This window comes from Dreissena polymorpha, chromosome 16 (genome assembly GCF_020536995.1).
Source record: "Dreissena polymorpha isolate Duluth1 chromosome 16, UMN_Dpol_1.0, whole genome shotgun sequence".
Classification (NCBI taxonomy): domain Eukaryota; kingdom Metazoa; phylum Mollusca; class Bivalvia; order Myida; family Dreissenidae; genus Dreissena; species Dreissena polymorpha.
Genome location: NC_068370.1, coordinates 44,887,397 through 44,908,289, shown reverse-complemented (window position 1 = coordinate 44,908,289; position 20,893 = coordinate 44,887,397). Strand labels below are relative to the sequence as shown.

The 20,893-nt window shown below is 35.4% G+C and overlaps 2 protein-coding genes across 2 annotated transcripts; one reads left to right on the top strand and one right to left on the bottom strand.

The window, feature by feature from the left end:
- Positions 1–5,250: 5,250 nt before the first annotated feature.
- On the bottom strand, positions 5,251–6,033 carry LOC127861802 (iduronate 2-sulfatase-like). Its single transcript, XM_052400481.1, has one exon. It carries the CDS (start codon positions 6,031–6,033, stop codon positions 5,251–5,253), a length of 783 nt encoding a protein of 260 aa, XP_052256441.1.
- Positions 6,034–19,029: 12,996 nt separating this feature from the next.
- On the top strand, positions 19,030–19,786 carry LOC127861801 (uncharacterized). The gene is made up of 2 exons (XM_052400480.1): positions 19,030–19,152; positions 19,445–19,786. Exons 1-2 carry the CDS (start codon positions 19,030–19,032, stop codon positions 19,784–19,786), a joined length of 465 nt encoding a protein of 154 aa, XP_052256440.1.
- Positions 19,787–20,893: the final 1,107 nt, after the last annotated feature.

Here is a 20,893-nt window from a genome sequence, read left to right as displayed (position 1 = left end):
ACACTTCATTCATGTTAAGTATATGTATAACACATTAGTATAGTATACATGTGGCGTTTTGTTACTGTTTTATGTTCTGAATTCATCAGTCGCATACTTTTAACCCTTGATATTGTTTATTCTCTTGAAGTGTAAATCTTGATCTTTCGGCTCGATTAAGAATACACTTTTATTAAATATTACAATAAATATTAGATTGTTTTCATGTTTCATCCTTGTAGTTTGAATTTTCGTACAAGGATGAATATTTTGATCAAAACATACACTTTAAAGTATCAGTTTTGATTTAAATCAAATTATGTACAAATGTAACTTCATTGAAGTCAGAACTTACATGCCGCTATTAGTGGCGCTACATGAAATATTATGGAATGTGATTTAGCAGGAAAATACTCATTTACTTACCTTAATGACAATTTAGCACATATATTTTGCCTAATTACAATAAAGAATATATATTTTTTGATTGACGTCTGAATTTGTGATATGACCATATCGATAATTCTTGATATACTGACTATGTTACTGACCATTGAATCGCTTACTGTTTTCATGCTTAATGTTTTATCATGTATTATGTGACTAATAGGCCCGTTTGGGCCGGTTGCATGCCTTTTTGTAATTGTCTGTTGTTATTTCTATATATTTTTGCACATGTCACTTTAATAAAATATTTACTTACTTACTTAGTTATGTGTAAAAACATTAAGTAACAGAAAAACATCGCCAAATTTTGTTTTGACATACAATGCTAATATACCAGCTGAGTTGTATTTAAATATAAAATTAATCTTTGGCAACATATACGAATTAAACTATTACCAACGCAATTATAAGAACATTTTGAAAAGGAATAATAGTTACAACTTCAAGGGTCCAAACGCAAACAAACTATTGTCATGTCACTTTATTTTCGATATTGCATATTTGATAATGCTGTTTTAATTACCATTATTTTAATTATAGCTTACTAGTTAATTTCATAGCGCTAAAAAGTTCCTCAAGATATCATTTAAAACAAGAATTCGCCTATTATAATGTGCATGTATATACGTGTTACGTGTTGAATAACAAGGTACGTTGAACACGTTAAACGTGTTGAATTCAGAAATACATGGCTGGAACGGCTTTGTTATGGTGGTAGTATTCTACAGTTTTGATGTATGATTTTAAACAAACTCTGTCTTTTATGTATTTTGTTAACTTGAATAATTATGGGCCGTGCTTTGGTAAAAGGGGAGTTTATGCATGTGTGTAAAATGTCGCCACAAATATGCCTGTGCAGTCCGCTTAGAATAATCGGGGACGTTACATTCCGCCTAAACCGGGTTTCCGCTAAGAAGAGACTTCTTTTAATCATGAAATACCATAAAAGCGGAAAGAGTCAGGATTACACTTTACACAAATGCATTAAACCCCCTTTTCACAGAGCACGGCTCGTATGCTTTGTGCAGTACAGATGTGCCATAAGGAATTACATGATACGGTGTGCTAGAACGTTTGCTCGATCGCATGTACTGTAAGCAGAAATAAAATGGAGTATTAGTTACATGGTCTTAGCCGCCATCAATCTGTGTCAAAACATAGTTTCAAGTTGATGAACACAAAAACATAATAATTACTCAAATACATACATAAGTATTATTAATTGAAGTGTTCAATGTGTAATGTAATTTTTACCATTTCCGAGCTAATTTCTCCTACATCAATATACATGGTTGGCAAAATAAGTAATAATCTTGAAAAGAAAACGCAACGGCATTTTTACAAATTTATGTGTTGCAATCCAAATTAGTTACCTAAAAATATAAGCAACGGCATACACTTGCGTAGAGGCTGCCGAGCAGTAAATCCAAAGAATGTGAGACTAGAAATTAGTGTATCAATAACGTGAACAGAAAGGAGTTGTTTTTATTGATTACTTATGAATCTTCAAAAACATAGCAAAACGCATTACTTATATGGAAGTTTAACTTACCAATGAAGGCATAGAATCAAACTGAAAAGCATGTAGAATGTATCAGGACTTCCGGTTTGCCCAAGTTTAATCAAGAAATTACGAGTAAGATGTTAGTGCTGATTCTTTATTAGGTTCCTCTTACCAATTGCGCAGACTCGTATATTATTATATATTATTATTATCATATATATTATTTATGATAGGGTAGGGAAACTTATAATGTATGGCGTGGTTGTATTGCAAAATGTTTACATGTTAAAATACATTTTATTAGAAGCAATAGTTCATGAAATACGTATTGCGCACCCACTAAAGTATTGTTAACAAAATAACCTATTGCATTAAAGTACAATTCTTACATAACAATTTTGTTTTCACACCGTAAGCGAATATATACATTAGATTTACTTGTATAATATCATTTAAGATATGTTCACTTGAAATATATAATTCAAGTTTGTATTAACTAATTCACATTACATACATACACTTTACGAGCAGTATTTCTTCCACTTAACATTCTTGAGTCACTAATAAGCCATGCCACGCGGGGTACGGTTGCAGTTTAAATGAAAACGAAACAACTTACAAAAAAATTCTGAAAAAAATGCTTTTGGACACGGTTCTATTTAGGACCGGATTGCATTTAAGATTCTTATATTGAAGTAATAGGTACTAGCCGAACTACATGTGTAAAACCATTATGCACTGATACTTTTAAACATTACATCTTGACAATTATGTTGCCTTGGGTTGCATAACTGATCGAGTTGTCAAGTGGTCGTATGTGTATCGCTATTGTTATTTGATTTGCATCGTGGTACAATGAAATTGACGTTCGTACCATTCAATTGTTCCATGAATAACTATGTGGCATGTGTTTTGTTTTGTTTAATTTGCAGTCATTTTAATTTGTTATTGTCTTTAAACATGTAAACCCTATTTCAAATTTAGATCGTTATTTCTGAATTAAAAGCGTCAACGTTAATGAGGATTTCTCTTGGGACACGTGCATGTTAAATTAAACGTGAGAATTGAGCGGAAATGGATTTCACCAGATAACGTTTAGTGAGTTAATCTCACATGACAATATCATCCTCATATTATCTTTTTGTATGCAACGTTTCTAGTAACACAATGTGATGCTAGAACAAAACAATACAATAACTTCATTTGTATTTATTAACGTACCCAGGCAGAAGACTGCTATCTACATTACTGACAGATGGGTTTAAATATGTTAACTGTACACATTTACAAAATCACAAAAAATAATCGCACGGATTTAAAACTATGACAGCAAGTAGACTAACATTGTTAATGAGAGAAAGGTTTTACGTCATGCAATATTAAACATTGAAATATTGATGATAAAATTTTAGCTAATTGGGATGATACATTGAATGTGAAAAGCAAACATTTAGGAATTGCAGTTTGAACTAACGTTTCCGTGAAGATAATGTATCAAATAAATTCAAAGTGGCGTCAACTTCTTTCAAGGCCTTCAGTAACATTCTTAATAAGGGAATCTTTCGTTGAGTTTTTACGCCATGCAATTTTAAACATTAAAATTTTGATGATAACATTTGAGCTAATTGGGATGATACATTGGATGTAGAAAGTTAACATTTAGGAATTGCAGTTTGAATTCACGTTTCCGTGAAGATAATGTATCAAATAAATTCGAAGTGGCGTCAACTTCTGTCAAGACCTTCAGCGAATCATCAATGTTATTTCATGTTATTGTAAAATAAAATGACATTGTTTGAAAACAATAGTGATCAGAATCTTTACAATATCAAGGTCATTTTTGAATTTGAATGTAATATTTAAACCGCATGTTTAAAGTCTCTGTCAACCGAAATTAATGGAATGCATGCTTAAATTACATCAGTTAATATGATAAAATTGCGTAAGATTTGCTAAAAATTATTTTTTAAATAGATCAAAATAGATAATGCTTATAATCGAAAGCTGTCTGTGCGAAGATAATATATTATTAACTATGCCATCGGTACGGTAAACCTACTCGATTTACTCAAAATGCATCATATACGTGGGCGTGTTTATACACTTGACAATTTTTACTTCTCAAATCGTTATACCAGTAATATACTTTTTTTTTCAAACTGTTGTTAGTTGTCTTAATGTACAGAGAGGCATTGAGAAGTTTGAAAGCTAATTTAGACTACAACAGGTTATTAAGACAAACCCGTTGCAATCATTAAACGACAAAATCGAAACCTGTAGTAGCAAGTTTGCAAACTAGTGTAAGGCGTCTAAGTATTCAGACTATCTAAAAAAAGAAACGCAACCAGTTTATAACAACTAAATGTTTATTAGGATTACAATGCCATTATACATATACTCCTTTCGTATAGCCAGACCGGAGTTAAAAACTCATCTGTCGTCGAACTACTGCGTACTCCGGGACATCGGCCTGGTTGATGTTTTCTCTGGGATCTATCTCATGATCGTATAATTCCGAACCATGGAAACCATTCCACTGCGGTGTTCCACGGAACTTCACAAATTCAGTGTATCAATATCTGTCTGTGCGCATACTGTATCCCTGACGTCACTGATAGGTCTGTTTGGATTTCTTATAAGTGGTAGGAGGCTCTTGCCATCTGTACACGTGCTGACGTTTTGCGAGTCATCAGGGCATTCCGGAAGTCGTGGAAGACTAGCAGCTTCGACGAGTGTCGGAAACAGGTCCACAAACTCTGTAATTTGCCTGGAGGAAACGCCAGTATCCATAATTCCGGGTACTCTAATTATTAATTGGATGCGTACAGATTCTTCAAACAGATTCTGAAATAATATTAATAGCATGTAAATAATGGTGTTAACATTAAAGCAAATTAACAAGTACGAGAAGACGAAAATCTTTTGCAGTAAGACTTTAAAATCAGACAAACCCTCAAACTTTTCACGACGCAATTTACAAATATGTAAGCATTAACTCCAGAAATAAAAAAAAATCGGGTAATACCTACGGGCTATGCTTGACTCTGATAATCCATTGACAAACATGTACAAAGATAAAAGAGAAAAAAAAGACATGGCAATTAATAATGAAACGTATTTTGGTAGGGCAATACAGTAAAATTTTATTATTAAAGTCCGATTACATGATTACCCCATCGACCGTGTTCGCCAAGTTGCTATCCGTGATCACCGCAGTATGCGACGACTGTGTTGTTGTATGGTCAAAGGTCCAGTAATTCCTCAAGTACTTGACCAACAAGCGAATCGATGTACGACACAGTAGCGTAGTAAGCCCGCCTTTAAACTAAAGCCACTTTATCAGCAAAGGTCGCGTTCATCGCACTACTCACACGGAGTTTTTTGATATCTGCGTACGAGTTCAGTTCCATATATGGACTCCAGCCGATTGTAGGCATTTCTCGCGGTGCATACGAATTGGATGGTAGTTCAACATCACGGTCATGCCCCAGAAAGGACTCAGAGAAAACTAAAGAAAGATGGGGCTTGTAGAAGCCTGTGGCAATGTAAAACGGCTGAGTACCAGAAACAGCCTGTGGTTCCAAAGTCCTCAATGTTTTGACCGTGCGGTCAGCGAGTTGTTGGTCATTTAAAGGCCGTTGCCTCTTGACAAGGTGATCTGGGATGGCATTCCAACTGTGTTTCTTATCCTCAAATGTTTTAGTTCCGCGAAAGAAAGGTTTCGACCACGTTTCATGTTCCTCAGGTGAGGAGGAAGGATGGAACACTTTTCCCAGTCCAACGGTGGTATAACAATGTTGTTTGAAATACTGCGGAAGAATCGTAAAATATCCACCAACTTTCCGGAAATTTGGGGCATTGTTATAAACGCGTGTGTTATGTGGTCGACGACTTGTCAACATGGACGATCTTCTGGGTGAACATGGTGTTATCTGTATATATCCGCGCTTTAGAAGAAGACTCTGCGTCGTTGGTGTGTACATCTTCTGAACAGTTCCTCCTGGAGAGTCCGGCCCTTCATATGCTCCCAGCTGCGTTCGTAAATCATCGGATATGAACAGTAGAACATTATTCTTGATGTTATTCATACGACAAGGTATCATGTTTCTCAATAATAACAGTACTCCAAAACTGCTCCGTATTCTATATTTTGTCACCATGCTGACAAATAGCCGCGTCTTGCAGCTGACACCTCTCAGTACATTCTGGGAAAGATATGTGCAATCTAATAAATCAACAAATGCGCAAGTATTCATATGTATTGATCCATCAAACGGTAATATACTCATACATGTTAAGGTTAATAAAACCTCATTCAAACGGGATTGTACACTTCAGTGGCGAATAAAAAGCAAAGTAAGACAGGATTATATTGCTTCACAAAAATATTGCAAAAAAAACAAATTGTTATATGACGAGCTCGACTGCGATCGTTTCTGATAACAAACCGATTAAATGTTTAAATTTGAAAGTCGATTCATTTGGCTAGTAACATTGTTTTGGAAATTTGTCGTTGATGTCTGTTTATACGCATAAAAAGAAACCAATAAGTTGCGAATAATTGTGAATATTAAGCCATTGTTTAATTGTTAAAATACATTAGCACTAATCCCTTAATTAAGTGGAAACATATGTAACATTTTGAGTGTTCATTTTGTATAGCGTATTCCCTTGAAATTTGAGACATGTATGTTTAGAATACTTGGATGAGAACATCTGAACCTTTCCAATTAAGTACAAACGTACCAATGCAACACATTTTTTCCTCACGACATCTGTTTTGATCAGTGAAAATTCGAATGAATATTCCTTCTAATATGATCACTAACATAATGTTATAGAACAGAACAGAACTTTTTTATCTCAAGTAACAATTGCAACATGAGTATACAGAACAATATAGTCATATAAACATAATTTTCACATTACATGGTTAGGTAAGATCTACTGAGTAATATAACTAACATACATTTTCCAAGGTACAAATTATTTTGGGAATTGGAGAGGGGGGTGGGTGTCTAGTTGATTATTTGACCTGGTTATTGGACTTTTACCGAGGCGTAATACATTTTATATGTATAGTAACCTCAAATATTGAAACAAACTATAGGGTATTGACAAGCGCGTGGGAAAGTAATTGACGGGTGAAGTAGACTTTGTCACGTGATTTCATCGGGTCAGAGTTACAGACGTTAAAGTTTTGTTGACATGTACACTTCACGCTGATTTGACTTTGGTCAATTTAGAGCAAGTTGAATAATCTAGTGATTTTCACCGGAAATATCTTAAAAGAAGATCTTACGATCTTATAGATAGTGAGTTGTAGATGAAAGATGTATGCAGTTCGTTCACCTCAACAGACGCTGAAGAAAGGCCTCCTCCCAATTTAATTTCTCATAGCATCTCAACATAATATAATTTGTCTCCAAGCTGTCATTTTGCCTCGACGTGTCTTATTAATGCATACATGTACTAGTTTGAAATATGGAAATAATAATTGCTTGACAAATGTAAAATTGATCATATATATTTATCGAAACAACGAATACTTAAATGCGTTTATGATGTAAACTGTGAATATCCTATTCCTTTCCATTAACGCATTAAAACAAGACCATTTACAGCAGAAACAAATAATATATCTGAACGGTCGCAGTTAAGTTAAAAAAATAATGATAATCGAATCGTTGAACCACAGCAAACAATGCAAAAACACAGGATTTGTCTTTGAAGATTTTTTCAAATCCAGCGACATCCATGGCAAATTGTTGTTTTTTTGTCTTCACACTATTTTACCACATAAGTTATGCTGCTATTGTCACGTACTCAGTATAGCATTCGCTATTTGACTTGTTCACCTCATTCCTAATTAGGTTACTCTACAAGTGCTACACGTTGGAAACGTGACGTCCAAAACTATGGTAACAAAATTGAATCATTTCTAAATAACAACCTCATCCTAGATGTTTTGTAAACCGTAATATATGTCGAGGAACGAGGGGTATTTCTAATTGTCTATTGTTTGTTGAATATAGTGTTTGTATTAAAGTAATGTAGTAAATAGTTACAAGGAACGAATTGTTGTCGACCGCGAGAATTCTTTTTTATTATATAATGCAACCTGCTTCAAATTGTTGTATTGTCCGGTTACCATTTATGAATGAAACCATACATAGGAACTTGTAGTTAATTGGTTCCCTAAATATAGTCAACATATAAATAACAACAATGTTTGATTTTGTAAAGAAATAAATGAACACCATTTAGCTTATAAGAATAGCAATTCTCTTCGTATACTATGCATATGCAATTTATTCATGAAATTTACGCATCCAACTGTAAACATTTGTCATTTATACCAATATATCTACTCAAAATTTGCTAAGGATTAATTTTTATTTTCACATTATCTTCAATTTAATTTAATTTAATTTAAATTGTTATTTTGCAGGTTTTTATATTAGAATGTTTGTTTTGATTTTATTTGTATGTATTGATTTATCATTGAAGCGTGACTCTGGCTGAATCTAGCTATGGATGAACTTCAAATTACACATACTATAAAAAGTGATCCTTAGCAAATTTTGAGTAGTATACGTATATGTGCGCTATACTAAAAGGCTTCATTTTTGTCCAACTTAAATTATCCACATAATGTCGCTTTCAGAAGATGGAAAAAAATTAATTTTAGTTGCTCAGTATTGCTTATGCAGATTCCTATTGCATTTCAAGTCCTATTTTACATCTGCAGTAAAGACGTCGGAATTAATGTGTTGTTTTTTTCTCGTATCATCTTGTTATCTCATGAAGCGGGCTTGTCATATTGAAAACGACGTTGAAGAAAGTGAATTAAGGTCGTATATTCAATTTTTTTGGCAAATGCAGTAATGATGTAAGGTCTGACCGAACAGATGATGGAAGTATGAATCTAAAAATAAATTACTATAGACTTTCAATTTTTTTTTTAAACGTGTTAAATTCAGAAATACATGGCTAGAACGGCTTTGTTATGGTGGTAGTATTCTACGGTTTTGATGTATGCTTTTAAACAAACTCTGCCTTTTATGTATTTTGTTAACTTTACTAATTATGGGCCGTGGTTTGTGAAAAGGGTGATTTATGCATGGCATTAAATGTCGTCCAAGATTAGCATGTGCAGTCCGCACAGAATAATCAGGGACGGCATTTCCGCCTTAATTGAATCCCCGCAAAGAAGAGACGTCGTTTAAACTGAAATGCCATCCATCAGAAATTATCGTCTCTAATTAGCCTGTGCAATATGCACAGGCCTTTCTGCGACGACACTTTCGCACATGCACTAAACTCCATTTCACAGAGCACGGCTCTTAAACTATGTGTAGTACTTATGCGCCATAAAGGATTTCATGATACAAAACGAATTTGTGTGCCAGAACGTTTGCTTGATCTCATGCAAGCAGAAATCAAGTTGCGTATAATTTACATGCTCTTAGCCGCCATCCAGCTGTGTCGAAACATAGTTTCAAGTTGATGAACATATGAACGGACATGTCCGCGGCTAAATCCAGACATAAATGTGTTTAATGCGGCAAACTTTGCTAACATCGTTAAATAATTAATGCTTACATAGAACTGGCAAATAAACGTATTCTGAATATCACCAAGTATGTGCCATAATGTTAGGAATAATAGGATGAATATTGAAAAATCGTGAATTTGACATTTCGTAATATCTTTTTATGGGATTATCGAAATCAATACACAAACGATTCTGCTATTACTAACTACGTGATGATGCAGGTCAGATTTGATTCACCAACATGATCCTGCTCCCCATGTAGATATTATGCAATTCTTACCTTAAAGACGTAAGCTTTCATTAAAATAATGATTATGTTGGCAAAATAACAATTGCATAACACGTGACAGTATTTGTACATGCACAAAAAGCAGTTATACTTCAAAACGAAATTGTATTAGAAGTAAATGACTTAGTTTAAATGATTGATTAGTGATGGCAAGCTTAAATTAAAATATACGTTTAAAATTAAAATACGGACATAACATTCCGGTAGTTCCTTATAAGACTTTTAAAGCATACACGTTTTAAATATTCTGTAGTAATAAAAAATGAAAACGTAACAGAAAAAGTTGGTCTTTTCAGATAATTTTGTATTACGGTATGTCTGGGCTTGAATCCAAAACGCTGTTGCTTCTCTTAATAGTCGTGACAAAAAATATATATTTCCCTTATTATGAATGGATAACTTTACCCATGCCAATGATTGTTTTTAATACCGGGGAAGCACAATGAATTTGTTACCAACATTCCTTAAATGTTAAGCACAAATAAAAACGCGGTCGACGACTTGTTAACATAGGCGGCTTTGTCTTGCTAGATTTACCAAATTTGGTGTGTGCATTTTCAGAATCGTGTCTGCTGGAAACTCCGCTCTTTCGTATGCCCCAGCCTATAATCGGATTTATAAAAAGTACATTATTCTCAAGAACAAACGAATTTGTTCTTATCAAAATGTCAAAGACCTCAGCAATCTATTATATGCCACTGTTTAGACGAATCACCGCGCCTTGCAACTCAAGTTTTGCAATGCGTTTTAATGACATAAGTGATTTAATGGGGTAGAAAAAATACCATCTCCACACAAGACAACATCTTTGGTTAATTTAAAAAAAGTAGATCATATCTCAATTGATTAAGATCATCATGTTTCCACACAATTCTTCATTTTATGTTGCTGTGTATTAATAGACGAGTAAATCTTCGTCGAATCGCGCTACATTATACGATTTTGAATAAGAGGTGTAATGTTGGAAAATACATATAACCTATTTGATTTTGGTCCTTAGCGCCACGCTCGGAAGTATGACTTACTCTGTTATTAATGCATCTTCCAAAGAGGTGGCGCCAATAACTTACGGCAATTATTGTTCCGATGAAGCATGCCAGGTAGAGCGACGGACGACATGTGTAAGTGATTATTTTGATACGTAGTATTGCTAATTGACAAAATGTTGTTGCTTATGATAGGTGTGTTTTATACTAACATAGGCCACGCTTCCAATCGCATGTATGCCCAGTTGATCGACACCAAACATTTACAAATCCACCGTGCAAGCATAACACTCACATGATACCTTAAATGATGATCAATCTATTTTAGGGAAAAAGAACTAAATTTCAATAAGCTCTATTCCTGTTATGCATGCAGTCTGCCAGAATATCTACTGATGCATGGTCATAACCAAATCTGCATGTGCAGTATTTAAACAATATAAGTGCACTTAGGTCGTTAATTCGAATGATTAACGATTGCGTTAGTACTGACGGATCATGTATACTAGAAGCCGTAATAAGCATCTAAACAGAACTAAAAGTTGGCGTTCATACATATAGCGGACAACTAGAGCTTCAGTTAAGTAATATCACATTAGGTAAGCATATCTTTATTTAGTTTGAACCATAGGCACCCATCGTAAGGTACGTTTCCTAATGACATTAATACACATTTGATTTGGATATGGTCAGATAGGTAAAACAAAGACGACTGCCATCATAATACTTTTTGCATAATGTTTGAGTCCATTAAACTTGTGGTATTTATTGCAACAGCTTTCTGCGGCGATCATAAAAATATTTAGATTACGTTCTTGATTACCATGGCGTTTCCCTTCCCCTCCCCCGTTCTTATAAGCTCGTTCGATTGATATAATTGTATTTAGTGCCTATACCATTGTTTAAGAGTACACTTAAATGTCTTTACTTGCAGCCGAATATTTATGTATGAATATTTACGAAATTGATGACTTTCTGCTAATAAAAACCACGGCAACCAGCAAATAATTTGCCTCTTATTGTTAAGGAAATATGTAAGGGGATAATAATGTGTCCCACTTTGGCAGGATGATGGGTGAAAGTTGCAGATTTCGCCGATGGAATCTATCGCATGCATGCAACGTACTTGATGGAAATCCCACGCATACACAACGGGCAAGGCGAAAACCAGCCACACTTGGGAGCTTTATCCCAGGTTAAAGTGATTTTTCACCATGGTCTAATCGAGACGTGAAGACAAAATGGCATCAGGACATAATTAAGGGGGATGTGTTATATGTCTGATACCATGATTTACAATTATTTACAAATAAAATGTGGCTATCTGATAAAATACTCGACTTTGTAGAACCGCCACCAGTATCGCATGACGACCACGTTATCCCAAAAGATTTCAATGGAGACGATGATTTTAGTTCGACTTCAGCACATAACCTTAAGAATAATGAATACACGAGAACCCTTCCTAACCACTGACATATGTGTAACAATAGCAACAATAAGTTTAGTAGACATTTAGAGCGACACAATACAAGGCTTTCCCTATCAAAACTAAAATGATTCATCAACAAAATTCAAAATTACACTTCAACCCGAAAATGCAAGTAAGATATGCCACCACTGTCTTTTCATATTTGTGATATAATACATGTGTTTATACATGTTAATATCGTGTTTGTTGATTTATTTGCATTTTTGTACTTATTGAACAAACATTCTTAATAATACAATAATTTTGCACAGTTGTTTACAGGATAATCCGAGGTGAAGCGTACCAAAAGCTGATGTTCACTATGCACCAACAAGTCATCGATATTAAGGAAAATATATTCAGTATCTTTATGCAAAGCAATGATTTATTTCTGTTTGTTTCTGATTCCAAAAATCTTCACAAGCAGAGTTTCGGCTTTGATACAAAATTTATATAATTGTACCGTAAACCCGTCCGACTCAAGGGCGAGTCACCCTATACAAAAGTGGACACATACACGACGCAGTATTATTGTACTAATCTGAAATTGGCACTTTTTCGTTGACATGACACAAAGGAATGATATTATGTTTCAGATGTATGACCGCATATGATATCTCAGAAATATTCAAAGCGCTACAAATGGGTTTTGTCGGTTCAAAGATGACCTTATAAAATTTGGTAGAATGAACAATGTTATTGATATTCTTTAAAAATATGCACATATTTACGAAAATATCGAGCTTTTAATTTAGCATCTGGACTGAATGAGTATAAGGGTCATATAAATATATTTAAAAGTCATTGCAATAATATTTTTTGAGTTACAAAGACAAAATTGAGAAGAATTACTCCAGAATCGAAAAAATCCGAATTTCATGTGGAAAAAAGCCAAACCGCAATAAAACATAACTACTAGTATCGAGGAAAATGATGAATGCCACCACTACTTTTGTAGCTTTATTATGCAGCAATCAAGCGCCGAGCATTGTTACAAACAGTAACACAGATGCCATAAACGATGGTGTGATATCGTTAATTGAGCCTGTTAAACTGTCAGAAGTCGAATTTCAAAGTCGTAATTTAATAAATTATAAAAGCAGTGGAATAGATGGATACCAGCTGAGTTGAATACAAAATCATTAAACAATATTACACCTTTTTTAGTATTACTTCTTAATAAATTTTTTGATTCTGGTTATTTTCCTAAAACTTGGGGTTAGAGTATAAAATGTCGAACACCAATGTGCGGGAACAAAAACTGTCACGTGACCACAAATGCGAACGACCACGGCCATTTTGCGGACAAAACGTCAATCAAAGGTATGTTTTCTTATATTTCTCCGTTTGAGCAGAACACATGTTACAATGTCTTGGCGCACCGTACTCAGTGCGAATTCTACTTTTCATTGATGTATTGCTCATATCTTTAGGTATAATACTTTCTGAGAACATTCAAAGACAAATATCGAACTCGACGATGCAGACGACCAGCACATTTTTATTAATACCTGTGTATCAGTGATTGAAACCGATGGTTTTATAACTGTCAGTATGCGTATTTTTTCAAATACGACCAAATATAAGTCTCAATATTATTATTATATTGTTTAGAACGACCGACGACATGTGTTTTGAAATTGGCGAACGATCACACTCGAGTTATAGGCGAACGACCACACACTATATGCTTGACACATGTATGCGTGCAATGAAATGAATATTCAGATCACTCAAAACCACATATATGCCGCTATTGTGGCAACGTTCTAAAAAGCAAGTCGTCTCTGCGCCAGCATGAGATGAGTCACAGAGGGACTGGTAAGGGATATACCTGCTGCAATTAAGTGTACTTCAGCAAGGCGAATCTGAACAGGCACAGGTGCAATAACGTTGTAAATCATATATTGAATTATGTTTGTCAGAAAGTGTAATGAATACAAAAATATGCTGTAAAGTTCTTCTTTTTAATAACTAGTTTATCATGCATGTCACATGCAAAAAGTTTTTCTTTCTTATGTTTGTAATTGGATCAACATGGGCTTAATTAGCAGCTTGTAGTAATGATAGTTTACTCAATATGATTAATACTAATTGACCCATTATAAAACATTTTGACTAAAATAAGAAAATTGAGAATGTTCGTATATAATTAAACGCTATTAAATGGTACTGATAATTATAATATTTGATGTCATGTCCATGGCGAAGAGAAAGCATTCGTGTGTATCAAGTGCAGTAAGCCATTTCCTACAAATGCTGACCTGCAGAAGCACATGCGGCGAGAAAATGGGTAAACAATTTGTAGAAGTGCAAGACGTTATTTTTAAGGATGCAACAATATTTTATAGGGACTAATTGGCAGTTTATCCAGTTTAATTTATTTTTAATTATTGCTTAAACGTAGATCTCTTGTTGATGGCCACTTAGTAGCATATGATATATTTCAATCATTATACAAAGTTGTCCATGGGATATTTTTTTTGCGACTGCGGCGACATTGTATGTAGCTTATATTAATATAATGTACATGAAATACCTCCAAGCGCAGTGTAGATACCATTACTTGTATGCTCATTGTATACTTTGATGTGATGCAATCGGATTCCATAAGCGTGAGTTTAAATCAAACAGAGGACGTGTTGGTTAAACAATATTTTAGCTGTTATATTTCTAAACGGTTCCATCAACATAGTATTGCTTTTTGTGTTTTATACCTTACAATCATTGTATTTTATATATGTATTTTTAGAGGGGTTACCGTCGATATGTCCATTTATTGGGAGTAATGCTCCATGAAACTAGGCGACTAATTCGAATATCTACGGCTAACATCTTATTATTGTGTGTGATCTATGTGTAGTCGGAACACAATTTTGACATCAACATTGTTTTTCACCTGCTCGTAAGGTGCCATGTCGGGGGTATTTTTTATAATCATTTACGAGTTGTTTGCTTTTTTATAGTGCCATAGTATTGGTTATAAATTCGTGTATGTGATAAATCATTTCTATAAACCTTGTTATTTAGTTCATGTTTCGTTTGTTAATGTTTTTATATGCGTTAACGATAACGATGTTGTAGATTCATTAAAATAGTTTATACAATTTGTTATGCTTATTGGAAGAAGAAATGAGTTACATGATACAAAAACCTGATTAGTACAGATATAATATAAACATTTCTAGTTTAAAGTTTGAACACAATATTTGATTGATGGTTTGCTTTTGTCTTATATACATGTATACTTGATGTTCCATATGGCGAAGTCATTAATTGTGATGATTTATGACTAGTTACACTCAGTGCTTTTATGTTTATGTTCTTTGGTAATCTGTTCAGGAAAAAATAATTATACATTACAGTTTTATTATTGCAAATATCCGCACTGTTATCTTTGTCTTTGATTATTTTCATAATAAATTGTGGATCAGAAAAATGTTTGTGGTAAATAAAATAAATGTACAGTTTTGTGATAGAAAGGATACACATTTCAATTTTCCCCCGTTTCACCATTCAACATCATTGTAAATAACTGCATATTTCATAAGATGTCCACCTTATTTTAAAATTTAATATGCGTACATTAACACTTATAACACGTAAAAGTTGTGTATACACAAACGCCATTGGTGCATGGGATACGTATGCAATATGTAGAAGAAAAAATGCAGTTGGTCAATGTTCGTATAAGTGTTTACCTTTAAACGAATATGTCATTAGCTGGTATATAATTTATATTATTTACACATTTTGCTGTTCCAATATAGTACACAAAACACAATGAAAGTTATATGACGTCTGTTAATCCCATTTAAGAAGTAACCAGCATTTTGGATTCATTTCTTCTAGCTTTTTCCAACTCACACCAAGGGAGCCTTTTTTGTAGAAAGTTTCTGCCAGTATTAACGGTCCCGGCTTTCTTCTTACTCCCTTTTCGCTGATCAAAGATATGGTCCCTTTAAGATATTTAGCTTTATTATTTTAAACATCAGTAAGCGCAAATATTATGATAGAATATATTGAAACAAATGTATATGGTTCGTATTTAGGTATTAGTAACTTAAAAATATTTTTCAAAAATAAAACATTGCTAGCATATTTCGAAGTTTAACAATCCACGTGGTTTCCATTTCATATTTGTTTTGTCATAACGATCGGAACTGAGCACATATGCACAAGCGGGATAAACACAACGAAGTTTGTTTTCGTAGCCAAAAGTCCATCGTAATATCAGTAACGACTGCTCTGGATCTAGATACGCATGCCGCACAGTTCTGGTCACACTCTGATGTAAATCCTTGGACTTCTCCAGCAGATGATATATATGCGATCGTCCCGTACGGTATATTTATGGTCTATAATAAAAAATATATTGTTATATGCATAAATATTCTATGACTATATACTAAATTATACTAAAGTAAACAAAGGTACTCAACAAAACGAGTGTTTAATAATTAAGTGTGGTCGTTTGCATAAATTTGTATTCCAAGTGTGGTCGTTCGCACATGTATTTTTCCCCTTATAATTATACTATAGACAATGTTAATAACCATTTTAAAACTATTTAGATTTTGAAGCTGTTCTGTTGGTCTGTTTCGTATAGTTAAACATTGACAACGTGGTCTTTTATAAGAGAAACGCACACAGAAACAAGATGTGTGGTCGTCTGCATAGTCGAGTTCGATATTTATCTTTGAATATTCTCAAAAAGTATTATATCTAACAATATGAGCAATACACCAATGAAAAGTAGAATTCGCACTGAGTACGGTGCACTAATGCGTTGTTACATGTGTTCTGCTAAAACGGAGAAAACATAAGAAACATACCTTCAATTGACGTTTCGTCCGCAAAATAGCCGTGGTCGTTCGCATTTGTGGTCACGTGACAGTTTTTGTTCCCGCACATTGAACACACAAATCTGGACCTACACATATTATTACCGTGGATAATCTTTAACTAATATAATGTACACAATATTTACCAGTATATGAAATAAGCGATTATATAAATGGGCGGAAGATCACAATAAATTGGATGAATCTCAAGCAGGGTTTCGGGACGGCAATTCAGCTATAGAGATGTTTTTTTTGCATTTAAAAGAGCGATGGCTGGAAAATTTTGTCAAAAGGGGGTAGATTCTATTGCTTATATATAGACTTAAGAAAGTCATTTGATAAAATAAACCACGATATAATGTTTCAAGCACTTAACAGAACGGGAATTAAAAGCTAAATTCATAAACGTACTAAAATATGTACAGATTGATCTATTCTTGTGTTAAAAATCAACATACAGCCATCACTTATTATGCTGCGAAGTATAGAAACAATTGTCAAATTACTATACATATATCAGAATGTTTTCCAATATCCATTTGATATTGGTACCCGTCAGGGGGACAAGACCAGTTCTACCATATTTGCGTTATTTATGGATGAATTATCAGTAATGCTACATGAAATATGTGGGTCTGGAATTTTCGTTTCATATGAAACACCTAACATTGTATGCCTCATGTTTTCGGGCGATATTGCTAGCTGTGCAGAAACGGCATTTAAACTTCAACAACAGTTATACGTTGTTGATCAATTTTGCATTTACACGCGAATGAAGATTAATTTAGATACAACTGAAATAATTGTTTTAAGAAATGGCGGGCTTCAAAGAAATAACGAGCGATGGACATATCTTTGTACGAAAATAAATACCATTTCCGCTTATAAATACGTGGGATTATTGTTCACACCCACAATATCGTGGAACGCTGCGAAAGATAAACTGAGCTCACAAGCGTCAAAAGCAATTATCGATTTATAGTTAAACGAGGACAGTTGGAAACTTCCCTACTGAAGAAAATCGTTTACTTCTTGATAGCATGATAAAGCCAATATTGTTATACGGCTCACATATGTTGGGAAATGAATATGTAAATGCCATTAAAACAGTCCAAAATACATTTTGTAAACGCCTTTTGCATTTCAGGAAAAAAACTAATACCTGTATCGCCCTTGGTGAATGTGGCCCGACATAGACGAATCCATATGACGAAGCCTGGCGAAAAAGGTAAATTTATGAATTCTAGCGATTTCTTGCCGAAATTATTGGAAAATTTGTTACATTGTGTAACATTATAACAAAAGTTAACGAAGAGGAACTATTTGATGCGAATGATGTACGAAGTTTGACGAACAGTTACTGCAATTCGCTAGAAAGCGTTAGGTCGCGCAAATAAAATTCGTTCTTTCGGTTATGGTTAGTTCACACCAACGGCGAATACCGCGCTTTAAATCAGCTGGCAAAGCGCTGTCATTTTTGTTTACTTTTCAAAAAATATCACGATGTCTTACGCTCTGATAAGCTCTGATACGCTCTGATACGAAAAGGTTGCCGATTTGGGGACGAAATATTTCCCTACTTGTTACGATTCCTCACGCTTTGATCCCGCATTGATCAGGCTTTGTTACGCTTGAAATCACGCTTTGATAAGCTTTATTACGCGTTGAGGCCATTATGACGCGTTAAATCAGGCTCTGATACGACCATCAAGCTCTAGTGTGCATTTTCACGCTCTGTTACGTATTGGAAAATGTCGAGATCGCCGATTTTTATGCCGCTCTTGATCCTAAAGATGCAGCAGATCCACACAGTCATTGCATCTTTGACTCCAGAACACGATGACAGAACAACAAGATCGAAAAGTTCCAGATGTACCAGAGCATGATCTATCTGAAGAAGACATGACGTTTGTCTCCCTGTTGTATAACTATATCCTAGCCCTTCAGGCGGATGAGAGGGAGGAAGAACAGCAAAGACAAGGGGAGTTTGACCTACCAGCAGGAGGGAGAAGACCATTTATCAAAAGCTGCTGGACCAGGCCATGGCTCACTGAAGAAAGAAGACAGCAACATGGTCATTACACTAGCCTCCTGGACACACAAATCAGATCCTGCTGGCTGCTGCCTTCAGCAACTTCACCAGATTAAACCCTGAGGTGTTCGATTATATCCTGCAAAAAGTGGCACCAGTCATCCAGAAGCAGCAGACTTACTACAGACATCTCGTGTCAGCTGGCATCAAGCTGGCAATCACCTTGAGTCATCTGGCTAATGGGGACACCTACAGGTCACTAGCATATGGATTCAGATGTCGTATCTCCATCATATCAGAGCTGATTCCATAAGTGTGCACGGCCATTGTACAGGTGTTTAAAGATGACGATTTGAACGAACCTATAACCCCTGAAGCACGGAGACACCTTTCCCAGCAGTTTGAACAGAGGTGGAATGTCCCCCATGCAGTTGGTGCCTTGGATGGAAAGTACATTGCCATCAAGAAGCCAGCAAACACAGGCAGTTTCTACCGCAACTACAAGGGGTTCTTCTCCATATCGATGCTGGCCCTTGTAGATGCAGAATACAAGTTCACCTGGATTAAGCTGGGAGGTAAAGGACACATGACTGACTCCCAGATATTTACAGGCTCTGAGCTCTTTGAATGCCTAGAAGATGGGTCCATAGGGCTGCCCCTATCATGCCATCTCTAAAGAAACTGAGCCAGATTTTCCATACTTCATCCTGAATGATGATGCTTTTGCCCTGAAGAGCAACATGATGAAGCCAAACAGTAGAATAGGGATAACAGATGAGCAGAGAATCTGCAACTACAGGATCTCAAGGGGTAGAAGAGTGGTTGGGAATGCTTTTGGCATCCTGGCCAACAGGTTCAGTTGCCTGCTGGGAACACTGGAACAGAAGGTAGAGAACGTCAGAAATTTGGTGGAGACTGCTGTGGTGCTGCACCATCTGTTGAGGCATAGGGTGGTGGTGGCAGCCAATGAGATGGACCACGAGGATGAAGCGCACAACTTTGTACCTGTGGCCTGGAGACATGGACCTCACTGTGAAGATGTTCCAGAGCCACATGCGAGGGGGAACCTCGCCACTGTGGATACCAGACATTAGAGAGATCCTTTCAGAGACTACTTTGTCTCTCCAGTGGGTGTTGTTGGCTGGCAGCAAAGAAACGCTGGTGTTGTACTTCCTGCTGCAGTTGAACAGAGGAATGGGTCAGAGGCTAATTTAAAGGGATGACGAGTGTAGGTATCGTAGGAGATCGTGAAAGAGCGTGAGAGAGCGCGAGGAAACTTGCCGAGTGTAATAAAGTCTAACAGAACGTGTCCATCCTTGATCAAAGCGCCTTCATTCGTGGGAAATCGGGAGAGTCCTTCATAAAAACGTAACAAAGTGTAACAAAGCGTGTCAGATTTTGATGAAAGCGTCTGACCTCGTGTCATATCGTCATGCCAGATCGTAGCAAATCTTGAGACATCTTAACAAAGCTAGTCGAGTGGTGACAGACCGTGAAGACTAAGGTCCCCGCTTTGAACAAAGCTCTGTTAATCTTTCCTACGATTTGTGTCAAGCTTTGTGTGTTTTGTTACGGTTTTTTAAGCTTTGGTAAGCTCTCGGCGCTTGACTCAATTCGTGACAGAGCGCCCATAATTTTTAAACAGTTTAAACATTTTTGGCGTTCTTACCGGATGTCCCGCTTTACTCCAAGCTTTTCCACGATCTATTACGAAACTGACGCATTTATCAAGCTATGTTACGATTTGGTGCCGCTTTGCACGCCGCTTTAAAGCGCCATCAAA

What these genes read in the sequence shown, in the direction of transcription:
- LOC127861801 (XM_052400480.1), top strand. Translation starts at nt 19,030, where the DNA reads ATGAGAGGGAGGAAGAACAGCAAAGACAAGGGGAGTTTGACCTACCAG. An exon ending in AGAAAGAAGACAGCAACATG is followed by an intron (nt 19,153 to 19,444) that starts GTCATTACACTA and finishes GCCATTGTACAG; the next exon opens with GTGTTTAAAGATGACGATTT.
- LOC127861802 (XM_052400481.1), bottom strand. Translation starts at nt 6,033, where the DNA reads ATGATACCTTGTCGTATGAATAACATCAAGAATAATGTTCTACTGTTC.